The sequence below is a fragment of the Lemur catta genome, chromosome 4 (genome assembly GCF_020740605.2).
Source record: "Lemur catta isolate mLemCat1 chromosome 4, mLemCat1.pri, whole genome shotgun sequence".
NCBI classification, from domain to species: Eukaryota; Metazoa; Chordata; class Mammalia; order Primates; family Lemuridae; genus Lemur; species Lemur catta.
The window spans coordinates 20180457-20201865 of NC_059131.1; the positions used below are offsets into that span (position 1 = coordinate 20180457).

At 38.9% G+C, this 21409-nt stretch overlaps 1 protein-coding gene across 6 annotated transcripts in view; it reads right to left on the reverse strand.

Annotated features, from left to right (window-relative positions):
• RBKS (ribokinase) overlaps positions 1-21409 on the reverse strand; it is an 83671-nt gene that overhangs the window by 39878 nt on the left and 22384 nt on the right. For all 6 annotated transcript variants that reach the window (XR_006734651.1, XR_006734650.1, XM_045549305.1 and 3 more), the window contains 3 exons: positions 8260-8323; positions 7273-7335; positions 4428-4592 (listed from right to left, as the gene is read on the reverse strand). Coding sequence is in view for 4 of the 6 variants with exons in the window: in XM_045549305.1 (XP_045405261.1) it covers positions 4428-4592; positions 7273-7335; positions 8260-8323 (292 nt within the window). In the remaining 2 variants the exon portion in view is untranslated. The remainder of the gene's footprint in view (positions 1-4427; positions 4593-7272; positions 7336-8259; positions 8324-21409) is intronic.

Here is a 21409-nt window from a genome sequence, read left to right on the forward strand (position 1 = left end):
GCTAAATGATAGCATATATGCACTTACCATGCTATTCTCTGTCCATATATATTTGAAATTTTACACAATAAAAACAAATTTTAAAGAAACAATTACATTAAATTTTAAGTATCAATTGTTAGAATAGGAATTCTGTAATTTAATTTTACCATAAATATTGTATAAAAGTCAACTAAATCTTATTTGCCTGTACTTTACTGAGGGGCAGCATTCTTACCCATAGTAAGAATAGGCTTAGAGTCTGACTAGTAACTAAATTTAGGGGAAAAGTGAAAATGCATAAAGAAAGGACTCTTCTTGGCCAGTGCTACCACAAATAGGCATAAATAGTTTACCATGAGGAAGGAAACGAAGAATTAGCAGATGTAGTTAATCAAAGAAGAAAGCAAATTTGTAATAGATGAGATGGAAAAGATGACGTCATCCTAGGACCAGGCACAACTAGAGAACACACAATGTACCATGGAGTAACTTGGAGTTGCAGAGCTGACTGACAGTACCCACAGTAATTATTATTAATTACAGTGTAAGATGGACTAAACTCCTGGTTATCTTGACTACATGTCAGTAGCTGGCACAATTGTATCAATGAGCAACTGGTGAGGCCTGGTGGGGAGTAGCTGTATAGGCTGAAATACAGGAAAATGAGGCAGAATCTCTTACTAGAATAACTAGCTCAGAGACACTGGGAAAGAAACCATGAAAAGGTTGAGATACTCAAAACACTGGCTTGGCTGTTTCTTAATCCAGAGGCTCTTTTCTGTGACTTGGGAAGCAGAAACACAAAAAGCGTGAGCTACGTGCTGGGCAATGTTATTGTGAAGGTCTAGGTGGCCAGCCAAGAAGTTTTGTTTGCCAAATGGAAAAGGACTAAAGTGGCATTAAAAGACACTTTGTATCATACCTAGAATGTAATCTTGGCAATTTTACAATCTCAATTATTTATAATTGACCCTGTAATGTTCTCTTTGTTTTGAAATGGATATAAAGTACTAAGCAGCTGCAGCCTCAGCTCTGCAGTGGGCCTACCTCATAGCATAGTGACCTAGCTAGGACAGGGACTATACCAATTTTGGTGTTGTAGGTGCTGTCTCTTTAAAACCAATGCTTTCCTTTTGGTAAAGATAGGAAGAGAGTTTTGAAACAGTATATTTAAAGATGGAGGAATCTTTTCCTTTCGATTTTAATAATTGATGTATGATGTAGTTATATAATATGTTTAATTCAACTTTCACTACTTGTAAGCAGTAAAGATAAGGGAACTGTGATAATAAACCCACAGACCACGATGATGATGACTTTACCATCTTTCTTAAAGATGGAATAATGCTGGTCAGCACATACGCAGCTTCCTGGAGCAGTTGGCAGGATGCTTAGTGCTCAACAGATCATTAAGCTTTGCCCACTCTGCTCTGTGATTAGTCCAAACTGACATTAAAAAACTGTGAGAGCTCTCAGCCCAATTCTCTTGTTTCACAAAAGAAGACATTGAGGCCCCGAGGAAGGAAATGACTTACTTGACTGAGGTCCCCCATTTGCTGATTGATTCTGAACTCAAAGCTATACTTCATGATTCCCAAACCAGTGCTCTCCTTTTGTTGTACCACTCTTCTTTCACGTGAGAATGAAGATGCATCAAATACACACACCCCGCCCCCGTGGTACAGAATCTAACTGTGTCTGGCTAGTGTTTACCAAATAGGGACCAGTTGACTTGGCCAGAGAAGTTGCCAGACTAGAGGAATTCTGGGCAAAGGAGTGTGTGTGTGTGTGTGTGTGTTTTGCATTGGGGGGATGGGTACATATCCCCATTTAGTGTTGCTAAAAACACTCTAGGGCCTTTTCTCTGTTTTCTGAGCAGGAAAAATGCTCAGAGCTTAGGCCCCATGCTGGGCAGTGTTAAAATTAATGGTTACTTTTCTAGAGATCAGTGGGATACAGCAATTTTTTTTCCTTCTCTCTCTCTCTAGAGACAGGGTCTTGCTCTGTCACCCAGGCTGGAGTGTAGTAGCTCTATCATAGATCACTGTAACCTTGAATACCTGGGCTCAAGCCATCCTCCTGCCTCAGCCTTCTGAGTAGCTGGGACTACAGGCACATACCACCATGACTGGCTAATACAAATTTTTAAAATTTTTTGTAGAGACAGGGTCTTGATATTTTGTCCAGGCTGGTCTTGGCACCTATTCTCAAGCAATCCTCCCACCTGGGCCTCCCAAAGTGCTGGGATTATAGGCGTGAGAGCTACCATGCCCAGCCATGGAAATTTCTTATTAAAGTGTGGTCCAAGAGACAGAAATTGGGTCTGGGAGTCTGAATTCCTGGTTCCCACAACTTACTTAAAGTGTGATGCTGGGTGAGCACATTGCTTAACCTCTCCAAGTCTCAGTCTTCTCACTTTCAATCTGAGGGAACAATGCCTGCTATATCTTTGTGATGAGGTTTTTCTGAGGATCAGATGTGTAAGAAAGTACTTTATAAGCTGTAAATTTCACATACATGCAAGGTATTACTATTTCCAATATTATTATGTAAGAAAGAAACATCATGCAGAAGTAATACTTAGGCATGCTGGCTCTTAGTAAAAATATGAAGTAGGCCAGGTGGTCTGTGGCCCCCCATCACCTACGTACCCCCCTCTTCCCAATGCCCTAGGTCCTCCAGCTCCTCAACTGGAAGAGCTGCACGGCAGGTGATAGAGGAAGCATTTCTGGACTCCACCCATATGACAGCCTGAGCATAGGCTGCCTGCCCATCTGGATTACTCTGGCCTCACCTGTGAAAGGCTAGATCCTCAACTGTGGTTGCTGTACCTTTCTCTCCTCCACAAGCTGGGTAGGTAACAGGTAACTAGATTAGGACAGAGAAAACAGGGATCTCTGAGAAGCAAGGGATAGTAGGAAAAAAGAGAAGTTACAGGAGACTCTGCTTTGACCCATACAAAGGAAGACAGGAGCAGGAGTGGAGTGGCACGGTGTGTGCGCATCACTTGACAGAGACGAGTGCGGTGCAGAGAACACTTATCATAAGCCTTAGACTTTACTGTGACACTCTGAGAAAATGTAACCAAATGGGTTTTGGCTTAGATTTCTTTCCGATAGCTCTGAGTGCATTAAAAATACATTAAATGTCAGTGAAAATTTGCCATGGCATGTTGTTTTGCCAAGAGGAAAATTTGTTAAATCAGGACATACATTTAAAAATTTTCCACAAATCATTTCAGTGACTTATTTTCCATTTATTGGTATGTAGAACACTGCACACTTTGAGGGAAATCACTCACACACACATACTTACTGTTCTTTTTCTTCTTCTTTTTTTTATTTTGTATCTTGATGAGAAAATTTTATCTGGAAAAGCCAATGTGGTTCTCCACTTTCTCCTTAATATAAATCACAGAGCTATTGCCACAATATCAAGAAGAAGCCATTGTCTTAGAGTTTGAGTTTTTGAAACAAATGGTGCTAGATCAGGATATTATCCTAATTTTAATTTAAAGAGAGAAGTGGATGGAAAAGAAGAAAACTGGGATTTACTGACATGTACTACACCATGCTTGGCATCATATTTTATTTCATCTGTTCTTGGAACGATTCTGTAGGAAGGGTATTTCTGTAGGCATTTTATAGACAAGGTTCAGAAAGATCAGGTAATTCTGCTAAAAACACAAAGCTAACAAGGGCCAGAAATGGGATTCTAACTCAGAAGATGCTTTTCCCATTAGTCAATGATGAAAAGAAGCAAACAGAAAGAAACGGTCCAGATTTTTAAAAAAGTCTGTTATTTGCTGGCGTTGAGAGAGGGGGAGTAGAGGGGAGAACAGATGAATCAAGATTAGCCACAGGTTGATAACTGTTGAAGCTGGGTGATGGGTTTCATTATAGAATTCTGCCTGCTTTTGTACGTTTGAAAATTTCCAAAATCAAAGGTGAAACAAAAGAGCCACTTAATGGACAATGACAACATAAAAATATTACATATAAATAATCTTTTTTTACTTATTGAAAAGATGATAAAGTTTTACAAAAAGGAGAAAGAACTAATCTTCAATTCCTAGGGATGTTTATCAAAACGTAATGATGACATGTAGCTTAACCTCTGCTTCTTAGAATGGAAGACCTTTCACTACCTAGAGTGTACTCTGGACAATAGGCTGCTTTGGACATTCTAATCACCATTTGTATAATTTCTACTAACTAGTTTGAAGATTTATATTGAGGGATATCAGAAATGCTACTCAGGTCATTTTTACACTGTCCGTAAGGTTTTCTAACAATCTCAAGAACCATAAGATAGTGAATCTCACAGATGGATGAAAGACTATTTTACTACAGAAAAAGTATTGCTTTGCTTAACTTACAAGGCTAACTTTAATTAAGATAGTGATAAAAGCTTTTACAGAGAGAATGACAAATATGTAAAATTACCTCCATTGCTGCGGGCCATTGTCAGAGCTTCCAAAGAAGTTGCTGGAGTTATTTCTAGCTGGCAGATCATTACTTTGGCTCCACTAATGACCTTGGCCGCTTCCCTCAGGTCTTCAGTATTCAAAAGTAAATTTGCTCCCGCCACTATGACGATGATATTCTGGCCTATTAAGAAATTCCACTTATTTATGTTAAAACTGAACAAAGCCATGCAATGATATTCTGCAATGTATAATCACCCTCGTAAAGTCATTATACAAAATGTATTGTTAAGTATTAATTTCTAGGCTATTCAGGTTAAATTTTGTGTCCCAAATGTATCTTTTGCAATAGCTCTATAAGATTCATATTATTATTATCATTTTGAGCAAAATCTTTAAAAATTTCCCTTATCAATATTCTTATATACAAAGAACATTAGTTGAGAAATGATACATATTTTTAAAATTTTTTTATGGAAAACAGCCGGTATATGTATATGGTAAAGATTCTGATCCTAAATGACAGATGCCATATAGATGAGTATAAATAGGAATAAATTTGTATAACGTGCAAAAGCAATGCTCTGTAGTATGCAAGCAGTTCAAGTGTGTACCCTATGGTATTCTAAAAACTGATTCTGTCAACCAAAACATATTTTATAATATCTAACAGATGGAAAATTGTACCAGATAATGTGACAAGAGGGATATTTGGCCTGTACTGTACCAGATCAAACAAAAAGAAACAGAACTAAGGAATCTGATATATTCTCATCACTTGTCTTGGACCCATTCTCTATAATCCCACCTAAATGGGGAAGTAGTACATTTTATCTGTCAGGTGAACTCTTAAGAGCTGTGCTGTCCAATAGGGTAGTCTTGAGCATAAGCTGCACATAGCTATTGAACACTTGAAATGAGGCTAGCCTGAATTGAGATGTACTTTAAGTGTAAAATACACGGTGGATTCAAAGACAGTAAAAAGAAGGTAAAACATCTCAGTAATTTTTAAAGACATTTAAAAAATTAAAAATATTTTTAAATAAAAATTTTATTACATGTTGAAATGATAATAGTTTGGATATATTGAGTTTAATAAATATATTATCAAAACTAAATTTACCTGTTCCTTTTTACTTTTTAAAATGTGGCTACTGGACAATTTAAAGTTCTGCATGTGGCTTGCATTTTATTTCTGTTGGACAACACTGAGGACAGCTAGAGGAATGAGTTGCAGCAGGCATTTTTGTGCTTCAGGCTGCTCACACTGGTCTTGTATAGACATAACCTAAAATTACCTCTCAATGCAGAACAAACTGTAGCCTATCATCCTACCACCGATGTGTTTGTTGGCCATCAGGAAGACTTAATAAAGTAGGGATGGTTCAGCATAAACCCAGCCTGAGTCCTGGAAAAATTTCAAAGTACCCACTTGTTGAAAGACAGTGTCTCTCCTTCCTTGTCTCTTTCAGTGAACTCATTTTCTCTGTTGCAGTCAACTGCTGCTTTCATGTTGCTGACTCCCAAATCCACATTTCTGGCCTGGACTTGGCTGCTGAGCAACAAGCCTAACACTATGGCTGTCTGCTGGATGATGCCATGTTGGCTAGCTCATTCATGCCTCAAATTTAACTTGCAAAAACTAAACTCATTACTTTATCTTGCATATTCACTCCTTTGTTTAAAGGAGCTGATTTTCCCATCTCTGTTTATTTGTCTTACTTCTTCTATTACAATCTGTACTCTTGAGGGCATTATCATACACTATAAACCAGGCAGTCTACCATAATAGGCACTAAATTATATCTTTGCATAGAAAATGCAGATTTTGTTTTATAGATAAGGAAGAAAGAGAACTTGAAGATATCCCTAGAACAACAACAACAAAACAGTGGTTTAAGACAAGGAATGAGCTGCTGTTGGCCACAATAATTACTTAAGGTATAGCTTGAAGTAATGAACATAGACTTTCTGTTGTTAGAATGAAAACTTTTATTTACTGTCTTTAAGTGGAATATATCTTTTTATTATTGCAACTTTGGAATCACTAAAGTTGATCCCAAATCCCAACACCATATCTTCTATGAAAAATGATCTTGCACCACTGCATTATAAATAAAAGGCATAATTGTGACAAATTTAACACAATACACACTGTCCAAAATGCACTAGGTTCTGTCCTAGCTGCCCCATGAAATGCTTGGTCCTTCTGAATATTAATTTTGATTTTAAAAATATTATGGAGGTGTTTTTATACTTAAAACAGTGTGTGGAAATTATGAAAACTTAACTTGAAGGTAGTTACTATTTTTAAAGATAAATATTTCACCTACGGCAAAGCCTTGTGGCAGACTGAGTTGTATATGCAGACTTCTGAGATTTGACTGCTGTTTAAAGAGCAGACAAAATTGAACACTATTATAAGTTAAAAGTAATTAGTTGCTACCATTTGCTCAGTAAATATTCTATAAATATGATTCATCAAACTTTTCTTTGCACCTATTTACATTTATTTACCTTGTGTAACTAAAATGACAGATGAATACCTGACTGTTTTTAGAGACAAGTGTCAATTCTGAGTTCACATTAAGGGTAATGGGGACATTATTATAGCATGTAAATGTTATTTTTAGGCAACTTCATATATATCAGAGGGGCAATTGATTTGAATGATCAATGTGGGAAATATAGATAAAAGGAAACACATTTATATTTAGAATGGAAAGAAAACTATACTTTAGGCCTTGGAATGGTGAGTATGGTAAGACGTCCATAGGATTAGGGTAAAAATGATACTTCTGGTCTAGTTCTGGAAATCAACTGTCTGTTTTATGAAATGACACTCCAATATGTGAAACACTTACCTTCATTATCAACAATTATAGAAGCAGTTCCTGTAGCAGCATTTTTAGTCTGATATGTAAATTCTAAAAGAAAAAAGAAAATTATAATTATGTACATAGAGCCTAGCATGGATAATTTATTTTAACAATTTCATGTAACACTAATCCTTGGAAAAACTTTTTAACCTTTAACCATATGGAATGATAAAAAAAAAAGTAATTAGTGCTAATTTATACCCATCACCTATACAATGTGGAAAATAGACATCTTTACATTTAGTTGCACCTTTTTTCTGCATTAGTAACAACCCACCAAACCACTCCTCTTCCAATTCCTTCAAATTATTCACAATTACATATATATGCATTTTCCAGACCAACACATTTATTTTCTTCACTGAAAGAAATGACAGACTTGAGATAAAAAACAAAAGGTCGAACCTATAAAATGAACTTGTTTGATTTTCTTCATTCTCATAAGCTTGGCATTTCATGAAGAATCATGGTCTGGCATGCAAACAGAAATGTTGGTCAGGCAGCCTTTGGTAGCAGCAAAGGGCCCCGAACTGGAGCAGACCTGCATTCTAGTCCTGGCTCAAGCTCTCACCAACTGTGTGCTCTTAGGAAAAATCACAGAACATCTCTGGCCTTTGGTTTTCCCTTCTGTGAAACAATGGTATCAGCCTTAATGGTTTCTATGATCATTTCCAGCTATAACATTCAATAACTTTTCTTAAAATATCTTTTGTGAATGCAGCACTTGTTTTTCCTTGTCACTTGTCACATATCATGAAGGTTGTAACCTTCTATCATTTTATTTCCATCTGGAGGAATGTACATGAAAGAATCAACCAAAAGACATGTTAGCAAGAGTAGACAAAGTTGTGCATAAAAATTCTCTGGCCACCAGGGGAAGATCTAATAATTCTGTTCTATATTCAATTTTTCTTGTAACAAGATCATAGCAGAAAGCTATAAACACGCAGTTTAAAAAAGATGAAATTTTACCTGTAGAAATATCATTCTGTTTTAAGTTTTCTATATAGTCATTGCCAAAAGAATCTTTGCCAACCTGTACCAAAGAAATGATGAACATTAGATCTTTTACATTTAGTAAAATGCTAATATGTAGTTTTTAGAATACTTAGCATTTTTAAAGGGCATATCTGCACAGTACTTTACAAACATTAACTACTTAATCTTTTTAATATAAGATGCTAGACTTGATTGAAACCCAAAGAATTGTTATGTATTAATGTTTCATTATATTCTACCCAAAATGTGAAGCATTTGACGACTGCCACAAGTTCTATAGCTTCACTCTCATTTTGATCTGTTCATGTGATAATTTCCGCTGAGACAGAGCTGTCTACCATTCTCAACTCTCAATATTTATGAAGAATCTCAGCTGTTTGTACTTCACCATAAATGAGGGCAGCTTTGTAATGACCTGCCTGATATCTAGAATCTTATCTTCTCTGCTGACCTTGGCATGGAGGGCAAAGAAGAGGGAATTTTAAAAGCCCTAGCTAACTTGGGTAATGTAGTATAGTGAAATTCTGTTATTTTTGCATCCTAGTACACATTCTGTTAATGGTACTTTAATTTTTCCTTTGGACACCCATTCCTCTTTCATTTATAGACCTCATGGTTAGGTTGGCCAAGGAACCCAAATCTGATTAAAAAGCTTGTTCCACCACCCCGGTCACAGAGATGGGTTCAGGACTAGGCATGCGACCTAAATCAGTCCAATAACATTCAATCCTGAGAATTTCACTGAAACTACTGGGGAAGACAAGTTTTCTTCCCAGTGTGATAGATAGCTGTACGATAATGTAAGTCTAGAGCTATTGGGGGTCACCATATAGAGAGAGCCTGAATGAAAACAGAGAAACATAACAGAAAACAGGAGGGTGACAGAGGCAGACAGACAGACTTCTAATGTACACCTAAGCTGTCTGTGGCCAGCTCCACCATTGGGCTTTTCAGTTACACGACCCAACACATTTCTTTTTTGGTTTTGGGGTGTGTGTGTGTGTGTGTGTGTGTGTGTGTGGCGGGGGTTCTTTTTGCTTAAGCTATTTGGAATTGGGTGTCTGTTATCTCTGACTCAAAAAGTCCTGACTAGCCTCAAAAAATAGTTAGCCTAGAGATACAGATCTCCATAAGGAAAACAAAACAAAAGCTAGTTAGCCTACTCTGACCCTGAACCATAATTTAACTAGTTGTGTTTGTGCCTGGATCCTGAGACCAAGTTCCTGCTTTGTGGTTCACTTTGGTCACTGGATCTTTCTCTGTTTCTGTCAGAATGAGTCTGCATCCTAATCATCTGGTTAGTTCTCTAGCTCTTTCAGAACAGGGACTCTTCTCTGCCTGGCCAGCCATCTGCAGGGGCCAGGGCTTTAGGTCTGTGACTCAAAGCCAGAAGGGCATTATTGCAAGGCCTTTGACACAAACTGCTGGCATAATCACCTACATCTCCTACTGCCCATTCCTGGCCTTCCTGGTACTGTGATCACTGTGTTAGGACACCCCTGGTATCTTCTGCCATACCTCTCTAATGCTAACCATTTGTCTGACTGACACCTTGGTTGGACCTGAGATTGTAAATTGGTGGGTTGAGAGTCAAATCTGACCCCTGGATGTGCGTCATTTGCCCTACTGTTTTTTTTCCTAAAAAAATACTTTATTTTTAAAAGCAGTTTGAGGTTCTCAGCATAAGTGAGTGGAAAGTACAGAGTTCCCGTATACCCCCTGTCTCTCCCCACCCAGCACTCCCCCACTACCAACATCCTGCACCGGAGCAGAGAATTTGTTATCATCCCTGAACCTACATTGACACATCATTATCAGTCTAACTCCATAGTTTACATTAGGGTTCACTCTTGGTGTTGTATATTCTATGGGCTTTGACAAATGTATAATGGCATGTCTCCCCCATTATAATAGCATACAGAATAATTTCACTGCCCTAAAAACTCTCTGTGCTCTGCCTATTTAATGGCCTTTTGCAGAGTATCATACAGGTGGAATCATATAGTGTACAGCATTTTCAGGTTGGCTTTTTTCACTTAGCAATGTGCACCTAAGGTTCCTCCCTGCATTTCTGTGCCTTGATAGCTCATTTCTTTTTAGTGCTAAATAATCTACCATCTGGATGTACCACAGTTTATTTATCCATTCACCTACTGAAGGATATCTTGGTTGCTTCCAGGTTTTGGCAATTAGGAATAAAGCTGTTATGAACATCCATGTGCAGGTTTTTTTTTTGCCCTGCTATTTTTATGTTTAATTTTAATCAGCTCTCAATATTTAAAGATTTGGAGACTTGACAAAAACAAACAGATTTCCAGGAGGTCCTGAAAATTCAGAGGTTGTGGTAACACTGGGTCCACATTCCTGCCAGGCAACACAGCTGGAACTGAGAGGTGAGTCCCTTGAAGTGGGCACAGGCTCTCTGAAACTTTATTTACAAAAATAGGCTGTAGGTAGGATTTGCCCTAAGGCCCACAGTTTGCTAACCCCTGATTTAAAGACTATATCTGATACCTGCTTCCTCAAAGACTACTTTTCCCTTTGCTCCTTTTCTGGCTAAAATGCTCATTAGGCAGTAATCTTGAACAAAGTGTAATAATTTCTAGTAGCAGAATTTCTATCTCTACAATGAAGAGTGTCCAACATAAAGCATTGTTGTGCGGGGAGTTTCCCGTTGGAAGGAGCTCATCTACCAAAGGTTTTCCTCATGGGTGGCTGGCCATTTATCTGCTAGGTAAGTGCCAATATCTTAGGTTGAAGATTCATACAGAAACAAATTCTTTGTTCTCAACTTTCTTTTATATTATGTAACTCTCTCCCATGGACAGTCAAGGTGTTATATAGTTGGGAAAGTATCATTATAAGAATATTGTAGAGATTAAGCAAAGGCCATCCCCAGACGTAGGAGGCCTGATACAAATTAGGGGATAGAAACTTCTCTTCCTTTTCTTAACAGTTTTATGCAGGCATATCTGTTAAAAGGTGAACATCAAGGGCAGCCCTGATAAATGGAGGTGATAATATAAACATTAGGGAATGCAGGGAGGAAGAATTGTTTCAGGGGAGGAGGAAATCTAAAAACATGTAGCTTTGCCTTCAAGAAACTAATAATATCAGGGGATAATAAGACATACAGAGACAACTATAATGCCAGGTGGAATATCATGTGCATCAAAGGCATAATTAGGAAGGGATTTCATGCTCAGGGTAATTGCATTTTGTAGGCTTGCTGCAGTTGTATTTTAGAGCCTACAATAGCTACCTTCCTTCTTGCTCAGGGAATTACTTGATTTGCTACATTCTTTGGTGACAGTTATGGTTCCAGATTTATTCCAATAGGGAGTTCCTGACAAATCTGTTGGCTGGCCTTCTAAACTGTATGTGAGAGGTGGAACAAAATACCTTGCTTCTTGCCTCCTTTGATAGTCTCTTGTTAAAAATAAAAATCTGGTAACTAAAAACAAAATGAAAAAGTAATGATACTGCTGAGGATTAAGAGAAGTCAACTCTTCAGCTACATCAATTTTGTATCTAAGTCATGGTGATACATTACAAAGTAAGAGAAGAATAAAAAGCCCAAGAATAGGAAGACAATATTTTCATTTGTGTTATGGAAGTCAGAAGCCCCTTCCCACTAGCTCTGTGATTTTGGGCAAGCCACTCTAACTCTCCGTGGGTCTCAGTTTCCTTGTCTGGAAAGTCATAGCAAGTTTGCTGTGAAGATAAAATAAAATAATACACATGAAAGCACATTTAAAACTGTAGGAATTAAGGCTTTGGTGCTCTCATCATCATCATCATCATCACAGCAGTGACACTGTGACTCTGGCTGCCTCTCCTTTGCAGAAAGGGCCGGGGCTACTGTTGCTTGGATTCAATCTCACAAACTACTTTCTTGCCCATCTGGTTCCAGTTCCTCCTGTTGTTCCTTATTTCTAAACAGAAGAGCACTTGATCATGAAAGCAAACATGTGGGTAAATTATTTTTGAGATTGCATTACTGATAGTATTCTAATAAAAACCCAATTATCTCCATTAATCATTCGGTGTAACAAATACTGTTCAATGCAATCATTTAACTGATTTCTTTTGTGAGACTAAGTTACCAACTGGGAGTTGTATTGGTTTGGGGGAATAATCTTTATATTTTAAGTGAATCTAACTCACATATCAAATGTGGACAAAAAGCAGTGGAGATCTGAGTCCTGGTTAAAATGTCCTCTTTTTCATTTTGTGTTATAGAGCTGCACAGATGACACATGTAATATTATACTATTAATAAAAGAATGCCATCTTCCCTATTTCCCCACCCTCAAAACCTCTTACATTCACTAATACTTCTGTATTTACTTTTTAAAAAGTTGGGAGAAGTAAACACCTCCCAATCCCCTTTGCCTACATCTGACTCATTTAAGCTTCTTTCCTAGTTATTGGAAATTGATAACCAGAATTTAGAGTAGAATCCAAGCAAAGGTTTTTTGTTTTTTTTTTAATTTCCTGCCATTGAGAGCTAAGTGAAAGTACCTTGAAAAACACAGTGAACAATACAAATGGAAGATCCTTGCAATGATAAGGACTGTAATAAAGGAACCTTCATAGGTATCTTTGGAGGCTTCCCTGTTTTCCTGGTCACATTTTGGCTATCAAATTGAAAAGAAAACTAAATGTGAGCATCTTGGGACAAATGGTGCATATGAAGTCAGGAATCTTAGAATCTAATTTCAGTTTTGCCATTATCAAGCTAATTAAAATTCCTTACATTTTGCCTCACATTGTTCCATCTGAGCCAGGATATAGGGTAGGACTGGTGTGAGTCCTCTCTGGCAGGCACGAAACCAATGGTTCTCAATCTGGGCTGTATATTAGCATCTCCTGGGGAGCTTATAAAAGTCCAGATACACTGCTTACACCCCAGACCAACTAAATCAAACTCTCTACAGCTGGGACTGTGGCAGGCTTCTCAGGTGATTGCAATGTGTGGCCCAGATTGAGGAGCACTGGATTGCAGGATTAAGAACTGGGAGAGTATCTGTAAAACCTTCATATTTGGAAGAAATGAAGGTGGGAGAGCACAGTCCTGGTTGGCGCTACGCTGGTAAGTCAATCAAATGGGAGAGGGAGAAGCGTGTCCTGCAGAATCTGCTGGGGGCGACGGGGCCCATAGGGCTCCAACACTGGAATCAAGAGATCATAAAGCCAGAAACATTTCCTTGTCTTGTGTTTGCTGAACCCATTCTCAATTAGAAGTGGCCCAGACTTACTTTCCCTAGCTTCTGTCTTTGTAAAACTCATACTTGGCAAAAATGACTAGATTTCTCTGTTTTTCAGAGTGGTCAGGAGAAAGGCACTATTAACTTGATCTTATTATTAATACTTGACTGAATAGAATGTTCATGTCTATTTCCTTGCCTTCACTTTTGAGAACTTAGAAGTCCTATCCCCTCTGCTCCACCTAATCAAAGCTCACCTATTTTTCAAGCATCAACTTAAGGTACAACTCCCTTATCCTGGTCCTTGTTTATCTTCTCATCTCCAAAACTCCTACGGCATTCCTAATGGATACCATAATTCAGTATTATCTTATATTGTTTGCAATTTCATATTTGTTAGTCTAGTCTTCTTAACAGCTTAGTAGGCACTGTAGCTTGGAATATATTTATCCCTTCCCCAGCCCTGGACATTAAAGGTGTTCCATTAGGAGGATTTGATCATCTTAGTTGCCCCTCTTTCTGTTCATTTTCCTTGGAAGGAACATGACTACAAGCATCCAAACTATTCTAGTTGTGGCTGCAGAATGGTTCTATACAAGGTTTTGTTTCTAGAAGCTTTCTTGAAGGCACTTTCACATTCTTCTGGCTGCAGCAATGAAATACTTTTGGCAGAAAGATTCTTGGAAACCTGCATAGTCCAAGGTAGGCTGTTGGTGTGAGCCTGTTCTAGGTGAAAGAAGCCAGGTCAAGAGCAGTGATGGACAACCACTTGCACTTAAGCCAGAGCAACTCACAGAACCCAAGATGCCCTTCAGGAAATCCCAGGCTCAGCTCTGCCCTGAATATTGTAGAGCAGTGTCATCCAACCGAACTTTCTGCAATGATGAAATGTTCTCTTTCTGTGTGGACTAACACAGAAAATGTTCCCTGCCTGTGCTGCCCAATACAGACATGTGACGTGCAGCCTATGTGATTAAGGAATTCAATGCATCTGAATTCATAAGGGATATTGGTCTCTAGTTTTCTTTTTTGGTTGTGCCCTTACCTGGGTTTGGTATCAAGGTGGTACTGGCTTTGTTGAATGAGTTGGGGAGGATTCCCTCCTTCTCAATGTTATGGAATAATTTCTGCAGTATGGATATCTTCTTTGTAGGTCTGGTAGAATTTGGCCATGGATCCATCTGGTCTGGGGCTTTTTTCTTGTTGGAAAGGTTTTTATTACTGCTTCAATCTCACTGCTTGTTATTGGTTTGTTCAGTTGTATTTCTTCCTGATTGAGGTTGTGTTGTACCAGGAATTTGTGCATTTCCTCTATATTTTCTAGTTTATGTGTATAGAGATTTTCATACTATTCATGGATGATGTTTTGTATTTCAGTGCTATCAGTTGTAATATCTCCTTTTTCATTTCTGATTGAGCTTATTCAGGTCCTTTGTCTTCTATTCCTGGTTAATCTAGCAAGAGGACTGTTAATCTCATTTATCTTTTCAAATAACCAACTTTTTGTCTCACTGACCTTTTGTATTATTTTTTAATTTTCTATTTAATTTAGTTCTGCTCTGACCTTTGTCATTTGTTTTCTTCTGCTGGCTTTGGATTTGGTTTGCTCTTCCTTTTCTAGTTCCTTGAGATGGGATATTAGGTTGTTAATTTGTGATCTTTCTGACTTTTGGATGTGGGCATTTAAAACTATGAATTTTCCCCTTATTTATGCTTTTTGTGAGTCCCATAAATTTTGATAGCTTGTGTCTCCTTTGTTGGTCAGTTCAAGGAATCCTTTGATTTCTATCTTAATTTCATTACTGAGCCAATAATCATTCAGTAGCAGGTTGTTTAATTTCAATGACTTTGTGTACAGTTAAGTGTTACTCTTAGAATTGATTTCTAGTTTTAATCCACTATGGTCTGAGAAGATACATGTTATGATTACTAGTTTTTTAAACTTATTGAGACAAGTTTTGTGGCCTAAGAAGTGATCAATCTTGGAGAATATGCCATGTGCTGATGAGAAGAATGTATATTCAGTAGTTTTTGGGTAGAATGTTCTGTAAATATCTGTTAGGTCCATTTGTTCTAGGGTCCTATTTAAGTCCAGTGTTTATTTATTTTCTGCTTTGATGATCCGTCCACCTCTGATAGGGGGGCATTGAAGTCCCTGGTAATTATAATGCTATTGTTTATTTCCTTGCTTAGATCAAGTAGAAGTTGTTTTATGTATCTGGGAGCTCCTTTGGTAGGTGGATATATATTTAGGATTGTCATGTCTTTTTGTTAAATTGCTCCCTTTACCATTATATAATGACCATCTCTGTTTTTTGTTACCATTGTGGATTTAAAGTCAATTTTGTCTGACACGAGCATGGCTATACCTGCTCTCTTTTGGTTTCCATTGTGTGGAATATTTTTTTTCCCTCTTTTCACTTTGAGCCTGTTTTCATCCTTGTATTTTAGATGTGCCTCCTGGAGGCAGCAGCTACTTGGGTTGTGTTTTTTCATCTATTCAGCCAGCCTGTGTCTTTTGAGTGGTGCATTTAAGCCATTAACTTTAAGAGATAGAATTGATATGTGGGAGGGTGTTCTATTCATCATATTGAGTAGTACTTTATTGCTTTTTCTTCTTGTGCTATTGTTTTATAGGAGTTGTGAGCTTTAGCTATTTTGGGTGATTTTATACCGGTGGGTATTTATTGTGCTGATTTGGGCATAATGCACTTCTGAGAATTTCCTGCTGGGCAGGTCTGGTCATGACAAATTCCTTCAGTGTTTGCTTGTCTGAAAAAGACTTAATTTCTCCATCAATTGTGAAACTTCATTGTGTAGGACACAAAATTCTAGGCTGGAAGGTGTTCTGTTTAAGAAGATTGAAGACGGGGCCCCACTCCCTCCTGGCTTGCAAGGTTTCTGCTCAGAAGTCTGTTGTTAGCCTGATGGTTTTCCCCGTGTAGGTTCAGTTGTTGCTTACACCTAGCTGCTTGTAGAATTTTCTCTTTCATGTTGACTTTAGCCAGGCTGATCACTATGTGTCTTGGAGATGTCCTATTTGCCATGTATCTTCCCAGTGTTTGATGACCATCTTGTATCTGGATGTCTGGATCTCTGTTGATACTAGGGAAGTTTTCCTCAGTTCCCTCAAATAGATTTTCCATGCTGTTAGCTCTTTCTTCGCCTCCCTCAGGGATACCTATAATTTATGTTAGTTTGCTTCACAGAGTCCCATATTTCTCTGAACAATTGTTCAGTCTTTTTTATTCTCTTTTTGCATGCTTGGATGACTGGGTTAGTTCGAGAGCCTTGTCTTCAAGATCTGAGATTCTTTCTTTTCCTTGGTTTCATCTGTTGCTGAAGCTTTCTGCTGTGATTTGAAATTCCCTAAATGACTCTTTCATTTATTTAAGTTCTAATATATTCTCCCTTACGTTGTCTAGCTCTTTACTGACTTTCTAATTAATTTCCTCAAATATTTTTTGGCTTCTATTTGTTGGTTTTCAACTTTCCCTTCAATCTCAATCATCTTATTTGCCATCCATATTCTGAATTCGATTTGTGTCATTTCAACAATTTCCTTGTAGTTGGAGTTCACTACTGCAGCTCTATTGTGATCCCTTGGGGGCGTCAATCTGTTTTGATTTTTCACTTTGCCAGGGTTCTTTTGCTGGTTTCTTCTCATCTGCAACCTTTTTTCTCAACTCAGGGCTAATAGGTTTGCAGGGCACCTGTTCTTTGCTGGGGCTTTCCTGCTTGATTTAAAGGAGGGGAGGTCCTTGGATGACACTTTTTTCCCAACTACTCTAGAACGTTGATGTGGCAGAGGGGGAGTGTGCACTAGAAGCCTGTAATTCAGCTGTTCTGCTTTGGCCTGTGTGCCTGTGATTGCCTTGGTTTAAGCCTGTGCTGGATGTTGCTGTTTGTGCTGGATGTTGCTGTTTGTGCTGGGTGTTGGGTTGTTCACCAGACAGTTGTAGGATGTTCAAGCTGGGACCTCAGTGAGACCCTCTTCACCAAGGGGATTGTTCTATCCAGGGTCTTTGTGTAGAGGTGACAGTAGCAGCTGGGTGAGGCTAATCTAGGCAGTGGTCATGGGTTCCTGGGCTGTGGGCATTTGCTTGAACCAGGTTGTGGAGTACTGGTGGCTTGAAGCTGGGGTGGGGGGAGTGGAGTGGTGGTCCCTGGTGGGGTTTTGGACTTTGGAGCAGTTCCTCTGGCCCTGTGGTGGGGGTAGAGGCTCCGGGGTGGGGTTTTGGGGACCAGGTGCAGTGCTGAAGTCCTGGAGGCAGTGTTCTGGGCCTGGCAAGAACTCTTAAGGATCAAAGGCGGAGCCTAGGGCTCCAGCAGGAGAGCCTCAGAGTCGGGACTGGGGAGGAGCCCAAAGCAGGGCTTCTGAGCAGGGCCTCAAAGCTAGAAGCAGGGCCATGCAGAAGGTGGGGCTGATCCGGCCTGGAGGGGAGGGTCAGGGATGAGCAAGTGGCAGGCTGTTCCACTGGCTTGGGACCATGTGGCTGCCGAATCACATGGGCAGAGTTTGGCTCTGGTGGCCCAGGGACCATGGAGTTCTCACCACCACTCCCAGGACCTGCCGAAGCAGTCACCCCAAACTTCCCAGGTTGGAGCCTGCAGTACCCCAGTCAATTCCAGTGCTCAGATCCTGTTGTACTGTAGGGGAGGGGCACTTGGCTTCCAGTTACAGGGAATGGCTCTGGGGAGCCTCCAGTTGTCTGCTCCCTCCCCAGCCAGGTTCCAACCTGGCGCCATTTGCCACAGGGCTCAGAATGGCTTTAGCTGCTGCCCGATCCCCACTGCACCTGTTGCCTGGTGCAATGACTCTGCACAGACTCCAGGCAGGTCACTGGTCTGACCAGGCAGAGGTCTGTGGTGGTGAAGGGAGTCCTCTCACAATTCGCAGTACCTGTGGGGTGTGCACGGTGCCCCAGTGCTCTATACTCCTATTCTTCCTCACATGTACTTTGATCTTGTCAAATATATCACCTCGTCACCTTTTTTTCCCCACACTGAGTGTCCCACGTTACTTCTCTGTGATTTCACAATGTTCCTTCAGAGAAGAGCAATCTGTACGTAGGCAGCTGCCTGCAATTTTCACTTCTTTCCTTGAGAGTGTTGAGCTGGCAGGCTGCTTCTAGTCCACCATTTTTTTTTGGAGGGTTATTATTACTATTGTATTTAAAAGCTATAAATTTATTCTTTCAAATTGCTATAAATGATTCTAATTGCTTAATCGCAATTCCTGTACTATCTGGACCAGTGACAGATTGCAGCCTGGCACTGGCCTGAGGACTGCACTTTGGGTAGCACTGCCCCCACGTACTGCCTCTGTCACAGAACTTTATGCCCGACTGCTACAAAGGGAAAACAGATGGCTACCTGTATTAAAGAGTTGTTTAGATAGTCTCAAATGTTTGAAGTAAACCAGACCATGTAATTTCTCGAAGGTCCTCCCAGTTTGCTGATTCCTGCCCTGGGCCCTTTGTGTCCATGCCTGCTGGTGGCTTTTGGGCTCATACTGGGCCACTCACTGCATGTTGCAATCCTTACCCTAACATGGTCCTCCTGAACTGCCAATTTCTGATGTGTAGAAATAACTTCCTCCTCTCTTCAAACATTTGGCTTCAATGGAATAGAGGAGGAGGAAACACTTAAATCAGGTGAAGTCCTATGAAAGATGTCCTAATAAGCTCTTTGCCCTGGGAAGATGACTTTAATTTCCTACAAAATCTGCTTGATTTTCAATCTCAAAATACCATCTCCCATTATTATTGGTTTGTAGCCTTGACCAATGATTCAGTTAAACACTGACTATGTAACAGTTAACTACTTGAAGTGTTTCATTATACCTGTATCACTCTACAAATATTGATAAAACTCTAGCTTTATATTTTTTGCCACAGTATCTTGACAAACATTTCTCTGTAGCTTAATATGTTTTCCCTTGTCATCAAACAATCTAATTTCATAAGAGTTTGAATTCTAGTTTGTTGTGGGGCAGTAGTAGGTAAATGAAAGTTGCTAAGAAAACCATAGGAAATTTTCTACCTATTTTTCTTTTGCTCCATCTATTCATTTTTACCGTGATTAATTTCATGATTTTGGTTTCTACTTGGAACTTGTCATCTTTAAAAAACTACTACATAGCAAGTTTGGCTAATATGCTTAATAAAAGTATATTTCATAATGGAAAAAATATAAATGGGTAGATCATAATAACTTCTATTATAAAAAGATACATTATTTTTCTTCTGAAGAAGTCTAAGAATATTATGCAATTTGTTTAGGCTTTTAAGTAAATCCACATCTAAAGGTCCCAGGTTATGTGAGCAAAGTTACCTGGATAGGTTTTAGCTGAAGTCATGTTTTCTCATTCTCTACTGTACAGACACCAAGCTAAATTCCACTGTGAGGCTAAACATTAGATGACTAAATCAGGGCATAGTAGACGTGTAGAACTTTCAAAATTGTACAGATGCTAACATAAACCATCACACACAGACCAGAATAAAACAAATAGCACTTTTGCTTTAATCAATCTCCTAACTGGAACATTTCCCAAAGTACAGCCCCCTGCCTTCTATTCCTCTCACATACACTGGTATGATTTCATGATTCATTTCCCAAGTTCAGTTCTATAATTCAAATATTTCTATTTTGCATTTCTCTCTGTCTCAAATTCAGCAGACCTAAAATGAAACCAATCTCAAAATCTTAGGGTTGGATAAGATCCAAGGGACACCCAATCTTGACTTTAATGGCTATGTGCATAGCCTCCACAATGCTTCAAAGAGGGAGGGGTTCGCTAATCTCTCCTTTAACATCTCCAGCTCTAGGGAACTCCCCTCTTCCCAGGGCAACCATTTTGGGAACCTAGCTTCCAACTCCAATTCTACCTCCAGGTTTTCCCAGCCAGAAAGTTATATTATCCTCTTTCCAGTTCCCAGGTCCCCTTAAGTCAGCACCATCTGATTACTTCCTAAACCCTTCATATCTAATCAAGCATGGCATGGGTCAGGCCTAAAATTTTTAATCAGCCCCCTTTCACAGCCCCATAATTCCTGGAATATGATTAATTGCTGATTAGTTACATTGATATTTTAAATCTATCAAGAGCTCAACTTCAGCAAATGAGGGATTTTTACTTTGAATCTTGTATTTCATGTGATGTTTTTGACCAGATAGCCATGAGAATTATATCATGTTAATCATAAGTTAGAAATAAAGCTACAGTTCATTAGCAGATGAAGTGATAATTATATAGTTTATACATCATTTAAAGACTCCTATGGAGAGAAAAGTGCTAAATGCAATGAAAAATGACATTTCAAACAAATTTTGGTAAAATCTATATAGTTCACAGGAGAGAGCTCATTTTTCTAAGTTTCTTGTATTTTCCTTATCCTCTACTGTGTAGACCCAACCTAGCTTTCCCTAAAGAGACACCCCTAGGCCCCATAATCTATCTTTCTCCTTATACTAGTACTATAATGCTAGCACCTTAAAATTTCATGAAAAGTGCAAAATTTGAAACTTTAGCAGCCAATTTTATTTATTTTCAACTTATTTTAGTAGGATGGATAAAAATAGGGCTACAGTATGTTACATATCATTTCTCTACATATCTGAAAACAACTATGCCAAAAGATCAGTTATGTGTGTTAAGTCCCAGAGTCCCTTCTGATCTAAAATATAGCATTAGAAGAAAACGACTTAGAGGTGAGTAAATCACCAGCTACTAAGTTTCCAAAAGCTGTATTGCTGCAGTGAAACCTGCTAAAAACAGGATGACTCATGCTATTGTTTAGAAGATGGACTTTAGAAACCCACTGGAGTAGGCTAATTCCCCTCACTTCTCACACTCTAGTTATAAACTCATTACCTTCAGGGAATGCAGCATTAAGTTATTTGAGGAG